The 18,315-nt window shown below is 37.1% G+C and overlaps 1 protein-coding gene across 1 annotated transcript in view; it reads right to left on the reverse strand.

Moving 5' to 3' along the window:
• Positions 1 to 6,052: 6,052 nt before the first annotated feature.
• LOC139151615 (uncharacterized) overlaps positions 6,053 to 18,315 on the reverse strand; it is a 57,821-nt gene continuing 45,558 nt past the window's right edge. Inside the window, exons 24-31 of the mRNA XM_070724533.1 lie at positions 17,617 to 17,715; positions 17,095 to 17,193; positions 16,309 to 16,407; positions 15,024 to 15,122; positions 14,347 to 14,442; positions 12,718 to 12,816; positions 9,226 to 9,332; positions 6,053 to 8,919 (exon numbers count right to left, since the gene is read on the reverse strand). Of these exons, the coding sequence (XP_070580634.1) occupies positions 9,261 to 9,332; positions 12,718 to 12,816; positions 14,347 to 14,442; positions 15,024 to 15,122; positions 16,309 to 16,407; positions 17,095 to 17,193; positions 17,617 to 17,715 (663 nt within the window). The 3' untranslated portion in view covers positions 6,053 to 8,919; positions 9,226 to 9,260. The remainder of the gene's footprint in view (positions 8,920 to 9,225; positions 9,333 to 12,717; positions 12,817 to 14,346; positions 14,443 to 15,023; positions 15,123 to 16,308; positions 16,408 to 17,094; positions 17,194 to 17,616; positions 17,716 to 18,315) is intronic.

Genomic DNA, 18,315 nt, shown 5'->3' on the forward strand with positions numbered 1-18,315 from the left:
TGTTTGTCTGAACTCAGTCAAAAACGCACTGACCATCCAATCAAACTTAACCTTCCATTTTACAGAAACTTCTCAACTTTTCGGTCGTGGGAATCTGTGACTGATCAACAAGATTGTTTTTTTCTGAGTATTAAACATTTCGTAATGGGACCATAGCACGCTGCCATTTACAACGCGAGTGTTCTGTTGTTCTTAATTGATCAATTAGGCGTAAAATAATCCTTGACATACACCTGATTTTTTTATTAAGTTGGGTTTTTTTGCAGCCGGAGAACTTAAATCATGACTGGAAAAACAAAAAATAGCCTCGCAAGAAATGAGATATTACTGTCATCGCTGTTCATACACTTATAGCTCGAGCAGTGCCATTAGTAGAAATATTCCTGTTTCGATACAAATTTTGAGATAATTCAAATTAAAATGATTTGATTACTGATATGGAAGTGAGCAAAATTAATCACGAAAAGAGTAAAAAAGGTCAATAGTCTATAATCAGACATTTCTCACTCTTTGACCTCTGTATTTACTACAGATGCCTGTAATCTACAAGTTTGTTTGAACAAAGTTGATGAAACGACTCGTATAAACTGAGCAAAATATGTGTCAAATACAACAAACTCGAACTAATTAACAGCCCAAATTATCATTGTAGCATTTTTTATTGCAACTGAAGGCAGCGGCAAGCGGCTCACTGATACGCATGCGTCATTACAGGACGTATTTCTTTATTCATTCATTCATTCATCCATTCATTCATCCAACAATCCATCAATCCATCCCTCCATCCATTCACCCAGCCATCCATTCACTCATTCATTAATTCATAATCAATAATCCATTGCCAAGTTAAACTATTGGCCTGTGAACTTTCACGAAAGACTAAACATCATCATACTTTGGGCTCGAGACCAGAACACACACAAACATTTGAAGGATTTAATTCTCTCTGCAGAATTCTGATCATAACACTTGAAATTATTAGACAGACATAAAACATATTTTTCATAATTGTTTATGGGTTCCTATCTGCTAATAGTGCAGAGTAGATCATTCAATCATCTCTCCCTGGTGGTGGGGAATTATGACTGGAGCCCACAAGTGAAAGTCCTAAGGTAGTATGCACCTCGAACGTAAAAGACAAACTTTTGCTTAAACTTTCCTCTATGATGCTTTAGACCATTCTCTTGCCAAATCAAAAATAAATCAGGGGTCAACGTACAAAATTTGGCACTAGAGAGGAAAAATACTTAAGATTTCCCTATATTTGAAATTCAAAATGGCCGCCATCCCTGTGTTAACTCTATGGGGAAAATAACATTTTCGATTTTCGAAAAACTAAGACGATGAAAAGTTTTCTTACACCCAGAGATTTAAAATGAGCCCTCACAAGCGGTAGATCAGAAAAGAATTGTAAAAGTTTAAAGAGTCCAAACATCTGTCCCCAAGGTGCGTTCTACCTTTATCGACGAATTCATTTCCTAGTACATACTTGGTTGACGGAGGATGGCTGATATAAATGGTTACATAAATAGACGTGAGTAAACATTTGCGGATCCGTCATGCATCTTAAGTATTTTTGGAGTCACCTAACAATCGTCGTTCTACTGACTAGTTTCTTTGTTTTATTTGCTCATATTTTTACCGGTACAAGTTCTTGGAACTAGAACCGCGGTTCCGTCGGAAAAGGCATTCCAATTATTATATATAATCCCATGAAATTTTTCTCTGTTTGACGTCATCGTATACGGGTTTTTTCGCGGAGCCGTATAACTTAGAGCCGAAGGTGAGTAGAGAAGTTGTGCGGCACCTCACGAGTGAAAAACAGAGAAAAATTCCATGGGATTATATATTTATCACATGAACAGTCTTCCTACTTTTCGTTTTATGTGGATGGATCAAAATTATAGTCGAGAATCATTGCAAAAATGTTGTCGCGATCTGGGTTTTATTTCCCAGGATTACTTTCAAGTTATGGGTAAAACGGCCCATGGCACTAGATATACGCAAATGTGCATTGGGTACTTTGGGTACTTTCATTCATAAATCCGATCGAGTTGAAATTTTGATACACCAAATGCCATCTTAACCAATCAGATATACGGATTCGGTCACGTGAACTTGTCAATCATTTTCTCGCCCTGTCACGACGCCAAAGTACGTCTGCTGTCGGCTGGCAAGAGATGATTCACCACGCTATCGCCTGACAGCCATATTACTGTAACCAGAGTTATTTAGAATATTTTCAAATATATTTATGACAAGGGAAGACTACACTCATGTCAGCAAGATCGAAACAGTAGTTCTTATTCTAGGAGGTGTCGACGTCGTAGCTTTCAAACTATCATGGCGAGCCCGCATGCCGGAAAATGCCGAGAGAGTTTGACCGGTTAAGAAGGGCTTGACTACGCAGTTTCTGCGTAGTGAAGCTTCATTACGTATTCATGGTGACCCCTGGCCAGCTGTCAATAACTTTGGGGGCTTTTGTCTTTTGGCCTGCTTTGCATATGCGTCGTTGGACACGACCTGCCAATCACCCAGGTAGTCAATTAAACTATTAATTGACTGTTTACCGACCCAATTAACACTATCCAGCAGTATCAGTCATATTTTAATCGCGTGGCCCGGGTGGGCACAACGTAGGAACGCGTGTATTTCTGTGTGTACGTTTCACTTGTGTGTTGTTTGTACCATCGTGTGTCCTTGTTTCACCTACAGCATTACCTTCAAGGTGACAGGCTTACTATTAATGTTCAGTATCATTGCACCGAGTTCTGCCCACGGTGAAACCACCTGTTTTGCCTACTAATTACTGCCCGTCGCTGCCCGTCCTGAATGTAGCCTATCTATAGCTACAGTAATCACATAAATCATTTATCAGTTTTGATATATACTCCTAAATTGTAAGTTTGATCAAAATCGAGACCACATTCAAGGGCTATGCAGACTGTCCATGTAAGCACACACAGTGACAAGAAGGCGGCAAACACCTACTCATCAAGCACATCGAATCGGCGAAAAGAAGCATAAAAAGCTAGGCTTATCGCCAAAACAAACGCGCCAAGCGCTAACAAAAACCCATACCAAGCGGCCCTTTTCAGGGCCACCAAATACTCCAAAAAGGGAACTACCAAAAAATACGATAAGATGACATAGAACACACAAACACTTAAAAGAAATAACAAAAATCGTACACATAACAAACAACTGAAACACAACATTAAATACAAAATAAACAATCACAGTAACGTAACAGAAAACATGGCCGTGGAAATAAATCAGCTATTTCCAAAGAAAAGCCGACAACAACATGAAATTCAACAACAACCTATCATCGCTCAAACTATGAAACTCCGAAAAATAGTACTAGGCAAAAGCCTTAAAATTCATTCGGACACCAACAAAACCAAACAGAATAAAACCACCTCAGGATTTCAACAAATAAAGTCGTATAATGTGACTACGCTACATCGTGAGACACAAACAATCGCAACAACACCAATTCAAAGAAAAGTCCAATTGGACTCCACGAACAACAAAAAAACAAAAACTTGAAAGCTATCTGAAGCTGCTAAACTCGCACTTCTAGAGATACCCTTTCAAACAAGGAAACAAAACATGTCGCGTGCCAAAAGAATCGCGATAAACCAGCTTGCAAACATTGGACAAATTTTGGGAAAAAACCCTTCGACAAGGGTCGGTTTTTCGTTATTGTCAACACAAACGATTACATACTCGAATGCGAAAGGCAATTACGTAACACTCAGTATTATACACAACAAGCCAGAACAAACAGTAAACAAAGTAAATGAACTATTAATTTAAATGTACGAGAACAAGCACATCAACCAGGATACTTGTAAGTATCTTGATCCAATAAACATAAAATCCGTACCCCGCAGTGGTACTTATTGCCTAAAACTTCACAAACCTCCGCAAAAATCTAAAAGACACACCAGTCAAAACAAAATTTACCGAAGTAAAGAAATATAGAACAAACAAACCGAACCACCAAACGGACTCACAACGCGACCAAAATTAATATACTTGCCTCGCTAATCGGAAAGCAAGACCACTAAAATGCATTAAAATAAATTTTCACAAACACAAACTAAGGAAAGAATCTACACTGCGACTGATGAGAAACCACACTCGGGTTTCGAAACGCAAGCGTCAAAGGGCGACTCTATCAACTTTTGTAACAACATAGGTCCGGCTGCGTCTCGCCATAAGCTTTCCCCACACAAACAAAACATTACCGTACACACTAATCCAAACTTCTCAACAAATATCCAAAGCGAAACAAACATTTCATTAACACAAACAATCGGATAAGAATGTAGGAACACATTTTCGAAACGAATCAAACACAAACTCGACACAAAAACATTTAGGATAGTTAGGTGGGGAGCCTGTTTCACATTTTTTACATCTCGCTATACTATCTATGATTCTAAAAATAAAGTCATCTGCCACTTTTTCTGTATACGCGGTTTGGCAAAACTCATTTCTTCAATCGAAAGTCGGGCGATTTCATGGTTCTTTGGGGCACTTAAGTGTACGTCGAGCTTAAGGAATGTAGTTACATTCGCGATGTTTTATTCGAAAATTATTTATTCCTTCAAGGGCAAATGCACATAATTTATGCTGTTGGAAATACTGGCCGCTCATAAACAAGACAATAAACTCAATATATGTGCATTTTTACTTATATTGTCAAAGTACCACCGACACCCACAAAAAACCAAATGGTTCAGTCCAGGTATTTGCAACTCTGCCATCCGACTGGTCAACAGGAAATCAACCATAGGTGTCTTTTGGCACGCGTATACGCCAGTCACCTAGGCGACGGTAATCTGCACCACTTATCACCATCGGGAAGGTACTCCTCCCCATATACCACTGGTGATCCCACCCTCAAGGCACTGCGTCATTCGACCAAGCATTGTTATTGTAATTTCCTGCATAAATTAACAGCGAGGTCAACCGGTCAAACTCTCTCGGCATTTTCTCTCATGCGAAAAGTTCAGTTCGATGGCATGTGACCCAGACTGAGTATGTGGCCACAGCGGACTGTCGCGGCTTCACCATCGGTCTCTGCCGGTGTCAACTCGTGAATCCCGATCCCGGTCGTCAATGTTTATGTCTTACGAACTACGATGTTTGCAGAGACACATATACCTCCAAATTTTGTCATTTGACTGAAACCAGAGACCAGATTGGAAATATGCATTAAAGTTACAGTAATGTTTCTCTATAAAGCTGTTTCTATCATTTTCCTTATACAACAGTATACCACCATGGATGAAACTTTGCATTACTTTGTAATGACTGGAATATTTTATTTTGTGGGGCGATTTTGTCACAGTGAATGATTTGGCACGTTTATGTATTTTTGCGTGTATTTTATTGTTATAAGGATCGCGACACAGTTTTACTTTTTTACTGTTTTCAGGTTATTTTCTGACGCTTATCCCACTCTTTTTGATATGTGTATTTGATGCTGCTTTTTATATTAGGTTGATCTATTAGGAAACTGATAATGGCATCAAGGAAGAAGTCTGATCAAGATATAAGAAGTCTTTTTCAAAGCCAAAGGTAGTTGGCAGATTGTATTTTCAGATGATAGTCTGCACTTTTAATGAGATTGAATGTTTGGCGATAGTAACGTTAGATCATTTAGAGGGAATGTAGCCATAAGTTTCTGCCACTTTTCTTTCACTTTTTCTGTGTGTCGACTACATTGCTCATTGTATTCCGCCTAGGCATGCTAAGTTCAGTATTCTGCTTTTCAACACTCTTGTGCTTAAAAAAATCTCTTTCTGTTGACAAACGATTTCTTGCCTGGTCTTGAAATCAGTTGAATTTTACAATAATGCTGATTATACTGTGTTGGGTATTTCGTCATGCATAGTGGTTTGGAACAATGAAATGCAGTAGACACCAACACGGCCAAAGATATAACTAATGGTCTTTTGACAATGTTTTCATTCAAGGAGTTGAAAAACATGTTATCCCGTAAAACTTCCAAGGAAATAAAATTCTGCAAAGGACATTTAATTTGATTTAATTTATTCGTTTTAATTTTTTATCGTAAATCAATTACCAGAAAATAGTTAACGCTTGCCCCCCCCCCCCAACAAAGATTTGCTTCCCACGCCCCTGTGTACGTATCTGAGATCTGGGCACAGCACGTCTTTAAACACTCTCAAGTCAACACAGAAGTATACAGAGGCGGTAGTCCAAAGCAGAATAGCTTGCTCGTTCACGGTACAGTCCAAAAGTTCAGCTTAAAAGGCGAATCCGAGAATGACTAATAACTGTGCTGTTCTCATATAGTTATACAGAAATTGTGCTCACTCGCTTTTCTAATAATTGAGCAATCACTAATATTCTTGTAAAACAATTCCAATAATTCTCATTCATATATAAATTGAACTACTATAATTAAACAATGACGTAATGTTTCAGAAATTTCAGGAAAATCAAAGGTTTTGAGATAGTGAATGCAGCTAAATCTAGAAACTTCCATGACCGGTCACTCAGAAGTAATGACCTTCTGGAGGGAACGGCGCCCTCAACGCCGCAGTGTGCATGAAGCCCATTACTAAAAATTTCTCATGTTTAAATACATTCTTCAGCACCCTTCTCCCGAACTCTCGGTTGATTCACAAAAGAGCCCTCGGTACCGGTGATCATTGGATCAATAACATTCATCGGACTGAACACACCATGGATTTGCACATGGATTTGCACCATGATCGATTAACATGTGTCACGTTGTTATAATCTCTCTCTCTGTTATCATTTTATAACATATTTTAATTAAACACAGCATGTTGTCCTTAAACTGCAGTTGCTGAAGGTTAAAAAAATTACAATACTAGAAGAACGCAAATGACTTGACATGTCAGTGTTGAATATTTAAAAGCGGAATTTATACTTCCCACGAAAACAACAAACATAGTTATGAAAGAACACACACAATGGGAATACAGCTTCGAACATGACATGATATGATATTTTCTACAAAGATTATTATACTGTTAAAGGTATACCGTCACCTGTTCCTATTTTCCCACAGTCATCATGGAAAGAGAAAATCTAACAAATCACAGATTTTAAGCTGATGGCCGCTTTTTAAAAACAGCGCCCTCACACGGGCATTTTGAATACCAAGGATATTTAGATTACAGGTGACTGAATACCTTTCAGGTAACAGACTAATTATATAATTAGCTTGGTAGATTTACGGTGGTCTTATTGTGACTTTCTAAATGATTCACTGAACTTGACTAAGTTATCCTAGAAAATCCGATTTTTTTTATCTATCGTATCGTAAAAGTAGTAATAATATTCATGCATCTGGATGATAAAAGCGTCTTAATATATAAGGTAAGTGATGTGCAAAAATTGGTAAGGCTCGGCGTTAGCTTTAAAGTATATGGCAAGGTGGATCATAGACTTCAAACGTATATGGTTTTAAGCGAAGGCTACCTTCCCACTGCGACCAACTTATTTTTGCGGGACCGGTAATTTAGATCATGTCATATATTATGATGAATTCGTACGTGTTTGTGAAGTCAGCTGCTGCAGCTGCATTCATAACCACCTCAGAAGGGTTGATCAAAGTAGCTTTTTAAAAAGTTGATCGCAGGGAAAACAATCATGAGAAATGGGAAACGTTAACAAACCACTTCTTAGCCGCGTAGTAACGTCAGCAGATGAAACGCATGTAAGTGGGGTGAGTGTTGGTCCAACGATGGAGAACGAACAATACAGAAATTGACAGAAAAATAGCAAAACAAAAAGTCATGTCATTTATGCATATTGAAACTCTCAAGTATTGGTGCCACGGTTAAACTTTGATCACCTGTTTTCACTGCGGTGCGATGCACAAATTACATAAAAAACTGAAAGTAAGTGGATGTTCCTTGACCGAGAAAAACAATGATGTACTTTGTATGAATAAAAATAAAAGTAGAAGACATTTATATACATGGGTATTTGAGTGCGTTGTTTTCGCTGGCCCTCTTCTGCAATAGGAAGAAGAGAGTAAATGTAGGTATAAAAGTGAGTGGGGATAGGTACATGGTGGGAAGTACTTCTCCCATGGAGGACAGGTTTTTTATTGCAGGTGGGTCAAAAGTTTATTCTGATGCTATCTAGAGTTACAAAGGTGAATAGAGAGTATTCATGTTCTGTGAAAGGAGAAACCGACAGAAGAAATAATCACCGTAGAAATGAATGTGGCAATAGTGATGATACCACCATGTGAACAGAGCTGAGGTAATGTAACTATAGACAACGAACAGTTCGAGTTGGGGTGGGTGCGGGTGTCCCTCACGCGGGTAAAAAGTTTGTAATTTTTATGTCAAAATGGTGGTAAACGCATTCTCAGACGGGTACAAATTCAAATGACCCGCGCTCACATGTCGTGAGAAAAATGATGGCCCGCCTTTGAAGTAAGGCCGCCCCTCCCCCACCCCAAGTTTTGCTGGACTTCAAATAATCCACTGGCTGCTGTCACAACGTGTCAAATAAACTTTGGGAGTAGTTGGCACTTGCTGTAATACATAACTAATATGATTGGAGAGTAGAAAAATGCATTTTTATCTGATCAATGGTTCCGTTCTCAGGATGTCATTGACAGACAGGCCCACTTTAGTTCCTGATAGTTAACACAGGAACTAAAGTGGAAAGAGTACTTCCACGTAATTCCTTTCGTGGGTAAAGCTAATTATCTTGGATAGTAGCAAAGTTCGGAGTAATTCTTGAAGACTTGAAGACACTTGACGCGGTACGTCAGATCAATTTGCCGTCGAATTCAACCATATTCCTTGTTCCTTAATAAGTTGTGTTATATATAGAAAACAATGTTGCCCCTTTCATTTAGTACACAGAGACAAGATACAGGGATGCCTGTAAGTAAACGAAGAAATGAATGAGACAAATACTGTACCTAATCAAGCAGAATATGGGTAACGTGTTACAAGTGATTAAGCTGAATCAGATTTTTGAAATGGGAGAAAAAATATTCTAATGCGAAACAGCTTTTTAATTGTTCATAATTGTGTGAACAGTTCATTCCATGGAAACAGAAATGATGCAATACTCCATAATATTCTATTCCCTTAATCAGTTTGGACGCATGAATCATCAATTTATGTCGATAAACTTACAAATATAATAATTTACCATTGAAGAATACAAAAGAAAGTTGCTTACCTACGATTACTTACACATGGCTTTAATTTTTGCTTTTAGTCCGTCAGATACTTTGTTATAGTTCTATAGCCTTGTTCAAGGGCATAGCGAAGGGCTGTTCTACCACTCTGTGAAAACAGACATAATTCAAACACTTGAAGAAACATACATAAAATAAAATAAATTGAAATGAATAACAAAAATATGACACATAACATAACAGGAAATATAATATAATATAATATAATATAATATAATATAATATAATATAATATAATATAATATAATATAATATAATATATTATCATACATGCTATGCTTGTATTGCCATTCTTCTATTGTTCAGACGGTATTGATATGAGCCCATATTTTAACTAGTGAAAATACGAATTATATTTTCACTGTAACCGAACTACTTACAGCGACGCGTACGCGTGACCTTCGCTGGTATGCATGATCTTCGTTGGTATATGTACATATAAAACAGCTGAGCGAATCGTGTCTGGTGGCACCGATGCGGTGCGGGTTTCAGATACAATGTAAGATCTAGGGAAAGTCAAACTTTCGCTTAGGTTTAGTTTAGTTCTATTTAGGCAAGCCAGGAACGAAAACATAGGGCCAAAGTCCCTGAAGCTACTATAGACATGGATACATGACTGTATGAAATTATCTCACTAAGGTCATCCTAGGGACTTGTAAACCAAATATTAAAGCTGTCTGACCAGCGGTTTTGAAAAAACAAGCAACTCAACAGTTGACAGAGCTCTGCTGCGTTATGTAGAGAATAACCTTTTGTGACACATGTATTGATGAAGAAGGTGGATATCTGTGATAGCTCATTTCAGGATGGCCTCACCAAAAATGGAAAAAAAAAATCCGTAAAAATACAGATTTGCATATTTCATCACAATTTTAACAAATCTAAGTTACGTTATCCCTAGGGACCTGTATACCAAATAACAAAGCTGTCTGACCAGTGGTTATGAAGGAGATTTTTTACCAAAAACGCCTTTTTTGGTGCTAATTTGCATATTTTCAACAATATCAAAAAATTAATAAAAACAGTTTCTCAAAATCATATATTTTATCCACACAACAAATATCAAATCAGAAAGTACTGCAGTTGTCAAGATATTTGAGTGGACGGACGCCTAACAAATGGACATACATACATACATACATACATACATACAAATATACATACATACATACAGACTGACAGTGCACAGCAGACGGATACCCATCGCAATAGCTTTTATAGACTATATTAGTCTATAGTAGCTAATAAACGAGAGTTAATTACATTCTAATTAAAGTAAACAAGACTTGCTTAAATCAAGATTTACGTCATAAAAAACAGCATATATGTCTCTGTCAGGTTATAAAGAATCTTAAAGCTGGTTATCTTTATCAGTATTTCCATCCTATTAACAAAGCACATTTTAACTTTCAAATTACATTGTAAGTAAGCTCTGTTGAATAAGTTGAGACTGTACATACTCAGAGAAAGCACACTGAAGAGACAAATGTTTGAAACTTAAGAAGTTCAAGGTCATCAAAAGCATTATAAGGAATCATGTAACACTTTCATTGCACTGTTTACACAGATTGCATAATTGCTATAAATAGCACATGAGGAATCTTACAGCCCAGCTTTACCATAAAAACCCTATCACTTTGACCACTCTTTTAATTGACCACTCTATTTTTTCCCCCAAAGAGTAATTTTATTTTATCCTTACCAAGTCAACCATAAATGGAAATTAGAACTTTCTCTATCTCTATTTATTTGACCACCCTATCATAACAAACTATTATGAGCAATTTCTTTTAAATAACATACAGGGCAAAATATTAAAATGACGCTTCAGAATATGTCAAAGTTGGGATTCAGGAAAGTTGCCTTTACATGTTTTAATCCTCCAAGATGGTAGGCATTTCACTATGAACTGTCAAAAAAAGTTGAACTTTCTGATAATTCCACACTAAAATTATTTTGGCTTTGATGATTTCCCAATTAATTCAATTATTTAAAATCATATTAATTATTTTTTTCTGGGTGAATTGATAGGGTTTATACAGTACAAGAATTGCATACAATGTAAGTCAAATTTTGACCAAAAATGACAAAAAAATTCCTTAAAAATACACCTTTGCATATTTCATCACAATTTTAACAAATCTAAGTTGGGTTATCCCTAGGGACCTGTATACCAAATAACAAAGTTGTCTGACCAGCGGTTATGAAGAAGAAGATTTTTCACCAAAAACGCCTTTTTTGGCATTAATTTGCCTATTTTCAACAATATCAAAAAATTAAAAAAAAATAGTTTCTCAAAATCCTATTTTACATCTACGCAACAAATATCAAATCAGTAAGTACTGCGGTTCTCAAGATATTTGAGTGGACGGACGCCTCACAAACGGACATACATACATACATACATACATACATACATACATACATACAGACTGACGACGGACGCCGGACGGATACCCATCCCAATAGCTTCTATAGACTATAGTCTATAGTAGCTAAATATACGAGCAGACGACGGAAATACCTTTGAAATGTGTTATTCGTACAGCAACAAAATCACGAACGAGTTACGACACTACAGCTTACAGTGTACTCACTTCATGTTTTCCCTAATCCGCTTACTGAGATGGTAAATTCGGCATGTTTGACGTCTGGGGACATGTATAATTCTCGAGATAAACTGACTGGTACGGGTATTATATCCACTGTATGTGTATTCATAGATGTCGTAGAGCTGCTTGCTCTGTGCTCTCAGCTGTTCATACTCGATAAAGTTTGAGCGTTGCGCGAGTATTTTGACCCGATTTTGGCGGCCTCATAACTTTCACGCAGGGATGAGGTTATGTATCAAAACACGAAAACACACCCATTTTACAAATTCCCGCCTATGTTTTACATCCACCGTTATTTCAAACTAAAGATAAATCTTCTTCAAATTGTGAAAACCTGTGTCGACATCGTAACATTTAAATTGTTTGCTTTAAAAGTGCTCATAAACCCTTCTTTGAAGTGGAATGGCCCAATAGCGGAATAATATCAAGAAGTGATACGGTTGTCACCACTCCTTAGCAACCAACTTTTTATAAGTACAGCCTGAAGGAAGCAAGGTCGATTTCAAGTTGATTTCGTCGCTAATTTCGGAGCGTCTGTAGGAAAACAGTCATAACCAAAGCATGCATGTATGATAAAGGGGTTATTACACTGTTACGCTGTTATTTTAACAAGTATAAAAGCAAAAGAGCTTTCTCAGTTTATGCTCCTTTGTTATGGAGTGTACTGCCTTCAGAAATTCGTTGTGCGAGAGATATTAAGTGTTGTTTTAAAACCTACCTGTTTACCAAGTGATATTCATAATTGTTGTTTCAGTTTTTGTCTGTGCTTTGTATCATTTCTAAACTATGTTGTACAACACATAGATGTTTGTGGACTGCGCTATTTAAGAACTAAATGTAATTATTATTATTATCACTTACCTCTTCAACTGCGTTTTTATCTGCCCCAACATCAACGAGAATTTTGACTACCTTTTCATGACCTTGGCCAGATGCCCACATAAGAGCAGTGCTTTTATTCTTCAAGAAGACGAAAATGACATTATTAATATATACATTTGTTGTTTTTTTGACATGTAAAATAGCAATCTATGCATTGCGGTTGTGTTGACAAGTGCGCATAGTGCAGAACATGTAATTCACTGAATTGATATTCGCAATAAATTAGCTTCCTAACATATGTAGGCATAGATACATGCATGCATGAATGCATGCATGCATGCATGCATGTATGCATGAATACATGGGACATTGTCAATGATGCTGCCACAGAAGTACCAAGTGGACTGTACCATTATTTTTAGGGATGGCCGACAGCTGTGAGGGGCTGAATATGCGTGCTCTAATGGAAGGGGGACTAGCAGTCGTGATCTTGTGGCAGTAGTTATATCTCTATAGGACAGCTTGTTTGTTTCCATAGGACAGCTTGTTTCTTTCCATTTACTGCAAGAATATCACTATCGCTGAAGGCCAAGAGACCAGTGACCACTTATTGAAAAATTTGCCATATTTATTTCTTAAGATGTGAAAAGCATATTCACTCCAAGCAAATTTTATTGTCCTGTGATGTCGTTTGCCATTTGGCACCCCTTGAACTTTAGTGAGTCATAGAGCTTTACACACCACAGTAAGTAGTACAACTTAGGCAAACGCATTTATTTAAACGGATTTTTTTAACTTAGTGAAGAGCATTGAGAAGACAGAATATATGACTTTACAGGAATAGTCCACCCAAAATATAATCAGCCTTATACAGGTTTATATTTATGTTATAAAAGCATTGATCATTACGTTTTGCTAATAAACAGCGATTTGTTGAAGTTATCTATGAAAATATGTATCAAAATCAGGCAATATGGAGACCTTTATAGCTGACTGTGCTCGGCCATATTGTCTACTTCCTCGCAAAGCATGCCGGAAGAAATGCCCGGATGATGACGTAAAGTTTTCGTGTTTTGGTGCATTGGCTAGGGGGTCTGATCTAGGGAGTCTCATTAACAGCTAATGCCTGCCTGTAAGTGTTACGGGTGTACCAATAATCGTGCGCGAGATTTCGAGAAGGCATTCTGCATGATCCGAAACCCGAGGTGAAAACACTGCCTCTAGAAATTGTTGCTGGTAAAGATTGGCACTGACATAAATTTTCAAAATTATAAGCACAGTGCATGTTTTTACGTATGCGAATGCCGTTTCCAAGAGAAGGACTTCGTCGGCAGTTTGAACTAGTACATAGTTGAACTTGGGCAACCGTGTTGTCTATCGGCTACATTTAGCCCTTTACACCCGTCGGGCAACCACAAAAAATAATGGTACAGTCCCCTAGGTACTTCTGTGGCAGCATAGTTGACAAGGTCCGATACATGGATGCAAGCATACATACATACATACATACATACATACATACATACATACATACATACATACCTATACGTAAGTACCTACGTACCTACGTACGTACATACATACATAGCAAATAAGTATGAATTCGATTGCTTTATTACATGTGGCCATATGGAGGCTTAAGTGTAGAATGTACCTATTTTCACTTACCTTATTACGTGCATCTTTATCTGCTCCAGCATCAATGAGAATCTTAACTACCTGGGGATGACCCTTCATAGCTGCGTACATTAGGGGTGTATTGTCCTGGGGAATTAATAACACGGTGCAAACCATCGTTATGATTACGACGCAAACAGGTCCGGAGTAATTCGTGTACAACATTAACCACATTGTGATAAAACAATATCCTTAGGTTTATATCCCAGGCCTTCGACGTCAACATTTAGCGAAGTGGAACGACCCAATCAGTTTTAATGACAGAAAACAGAAAAAAATCCACTTTCGAGTGATGAAAAAAGTAGTCCAAAAGTTCTATCGGCTCATAACGATAACAGATAAAAGAATGGGGCAAATTTCAACTTGAAATATTGCAGTGTTATACAGGAAGGGAGAAAAACCGATTTGTGAATGGGTATTTAAATTTTCTGTCACGTGATCCTTGTGCTAATCTGTGTATACCATTTTCATGTATCTTGGAATTCATTAAAGTTTAGAGGGTCGTTAAAGCTGTTGGTAACCACTCCTCTTTCTTAAAATGAATTTGGTGTAGCTTGTGTAGTTTCTTCTTTTTAGAACGAAGTTTTCATAAAATTCCACATAAATTACTTTTTACTACTGGAAAACGAATCCTTGCAGTTTGTGGTTTAATCGCCTTGACTACTTACTATGTTTCCTGCTTCTATGTCTGCACCAATACCAATCAAATACTCTACCAATGCACTGTGTCCATGGCCAGCGGCACATGAAAGTGGTGTACAACCATGCTAGAAAGAACAAAGATATAAATATATTCAAAATCTTATAAATTCGGGGATACGATAACAGTTGTTAGAAACAATATCATTATCCTAGAGATATTGGATTCTAGAGGTACTCGATTGAATTAAGGCATATAAAGAATGGCTATTTTTTTCAGTTATCCAAACCAACCATTCACGATAGTTCCTTTAGTTACACAGTACAATATTATTAAGGTACCATGATTGGTTCATGACTATATTTTTAAACGACAATTTCCCGGTCAAACAATCTGATAATAACTTAGACCTATATATCGAGAAAGCTCTTTCAAATAATTTGCTTCTGAGTCATTGCATTTTGTGTTACTGAAAGTGGTTATTTGGGGGGTTTTGTTTGTCAGTCAGAAAAAGTATTTGGTAAAATTTACCCAACATAGTGAAAGTAAATCCGGAAAGGAACAATCGACTTTGTAAATGCGCTACATCTAAAATTCTTGAATATGGCCTTAATGTTTTTTACAGTCGCTAGTTAAATTTTATAGCCACGATTATAACATTAATTTAACCGTCAAAATTAACACTCCCAGTAGGATAGGAAAATTGTATTCGACATTCATTCGTGAAACTTTGGTTGAAGATCTACCATCCGGTCTCTCCACATATAATCTGTTGAGATGAGGGCATTGTGACATAATGACAAGCAGTGAAATGCTCGTTGGTCACAGGAAGTCCTTGTGGATACATTTTGTTAACATAATGTTCAAGAGTGGGTAACTGTCCTGCGGTGAATCTTACAGTACTTAGAAGTCACCACCTTGAAGGGTCATTACATGAGAAACATTTTGCCAGTGGAGTGTAATGTTTCGGGGTTTCGAAAGAAAATAAGTATACAGCCTATCACGTCACCTTAATTGGTCTACCTTCACCTGGCAGTGTCATTGGCTTGGTTTCTTTTGGCAATAATCTGTTTCGTTTGGTGGTAATTTACCTCGAGTAAGAATGGAGTCAGTACTTAAAATCCATGTTTTCTCAGGTCATATTTTATATTCCTTGGTTTAAGAACTTGTTTGGTTCATTGTAATTTTCTTGATGTAAGTAGTCAAATGGTTAAATGAATCTCTTATTATTATCTGTACTTCTTATTATTCATTACAAATAATTATTACATCTTTGGCTTCTTTGATTATAGCAGATTTTTTCAAGTACTTACCGGTCCTTGAATTTCTGTATCAATGCCAGCATCAACGAAGAACCTTACTACATCAAGTTTTCCATGCAAACATGCACGATGAACTGGTGTTGCATTTGACTATAGAAATGAACAAATTTGGTAATCTCATATTTTATATTCATTTACAAATGAACAACTTTGGTAATCCTATATTTTATGGTTATTTACAAATGAACAACTTTGATAATCTCATATTTTAAATTCATTCACAGACAGGCCCGTTCATTTGAAAAGGTATGTTCGGGAATAAAAGCATCTTTACTGTCAATAGAGTTTGAAGTCTTAGGCTTCATTCACAAACACCTTTGGCTAAAATGCAGCTATTGTCAGCCCAAGCGGAGTAAGGTGGAAAAGGAAAATGTTCATAAACTAAATTTCAGAAGTGTTTTGACTTTGAAGGGGGATATTGAATGGTATTTGAATTTGCTACGAAGGAATCAAAAAACGGGAACATTTCCTTGATTCTCTTGCCCAAGAGATGTACGTGAATGCAGCCTACAGAAAAAAATAATTAACGATATTTAGATGCAGAGACACAGAGACACTCGAAGTCTCCATCAGGACTCTAGCATTTTACATTTTAATCATCTATTTCAAAGTATTTTCTGCAGGGCAAATAGAATGCTAAAATTAAACACATTATATGTAAATATGTAAACTATATGATGCAAATAAACCACAAAAAGTTGCAGTATTGTTAACCTGTGGCCTGTCTGCACTGGTTGTTTTGGAAAAGTTTGCCATAAGAATAGTGTTACACTTCACCTCATCTCGAGATTCCACGTTGGCCCCCTCATCCATTAGCATTTCGGCAACCAGGGTATTACCCTCCTCAGCAGCCCAATGGAGCGGGGTCGAATTGTGCTTGAAAATACAATATAATCAAAACGAAATAGTAACACTTTCATCGACAGGTGCAGATCAAAAATAGTATCATTTCTACATTTCTTAGGCACTCATTCCCCTTGCCTTCAGCACACGATACTATATGTTATTCTCTCAAGTGTGAGGCTCTGTTGATTGTAGTTGTACCATTAAAAATTAACTCCCTGTATATCAGTGAAAATGTTGCGAGAAACAATGTTGTGTGGAAAGAACTTGTGTAGAAATGACTTTAGCATCACTGTGTGTTTCAATGCAAAAAACAAAATTGGTTGTAGGGAATTTCTGTGTTGCATGGCAGTTTGGCAAATGCCATGTTTACGGCATCAAAATGATCTGTGTTTGCTTATAGAGACTACAAATGAAGTAAGTGTTAAATTGTATCTACGGCATATTGGTACTTACCCCGTCAACAGCTTCTATGTTAGCACCAGCGTCTATTAAATATTTCACGATTTCAACGTGACCACCCAGAATGGCACAAATAAGGGGTGTCCAGCTACCCTAAAATAGCACACAAGCATTTAAATTTATATTAATTTTATCAAACTTTCAACCAGGGTGGCTAAAACCATAAACCATGTACGAATTATTTTGGTTTTTTGCCCACTGATAAGGAAAATCGATCTGCTGCGCAGCTGGATCCGTATGTTCTGTGATTAGCTCCGTTAAGGGTCATTGATAGGAAACAGTTCCTTTCAAATTAAGAATTCTCTGACAAATAATTAGATAGGAATGACCATAAACCATATGAAATTATTGGAAAGCTTGGATATTTGGCTACGCAACTGTGCCAATGACGTGTCCATTGTCTACACAAGGATCACATGACAGATTTCCTCGATTCCTGTGACAACGCCGCGTTACTTCCGGTCGGACATTGCACCAGGGATAGATGTTATAGTGTTCTCAAAAAGTGTGTCTGCGATTTTGTTATCTGTTATCTGTTTTCGTTTTAAAGTTATGGGCAGTTAAAAGTTTTATACCACGATTTTGATCCCTCAAAAATAACAAAATGGGTCCACCTGGATTGTCAAATATCTAGGCTTCCCAACGATTTATAATTTGTAGGGGTTCTTATCTCAGCGTTAGTCAGAAAATTGA

The sequence above is a fragment of the Ptychodera flava genome, chromosome 15 (genome assembly GCF_041260155.1).
Source record: "Ptychodera flava strain L36383 chromosome 15, AS_Pfla_20210202, whole genome shotgun sequence".
NCBI lineage: Eukaryota > Metazoa > Hemichordata > Enteropneusta > Ptychoderidae > Ptychodera > Ptychodera flava.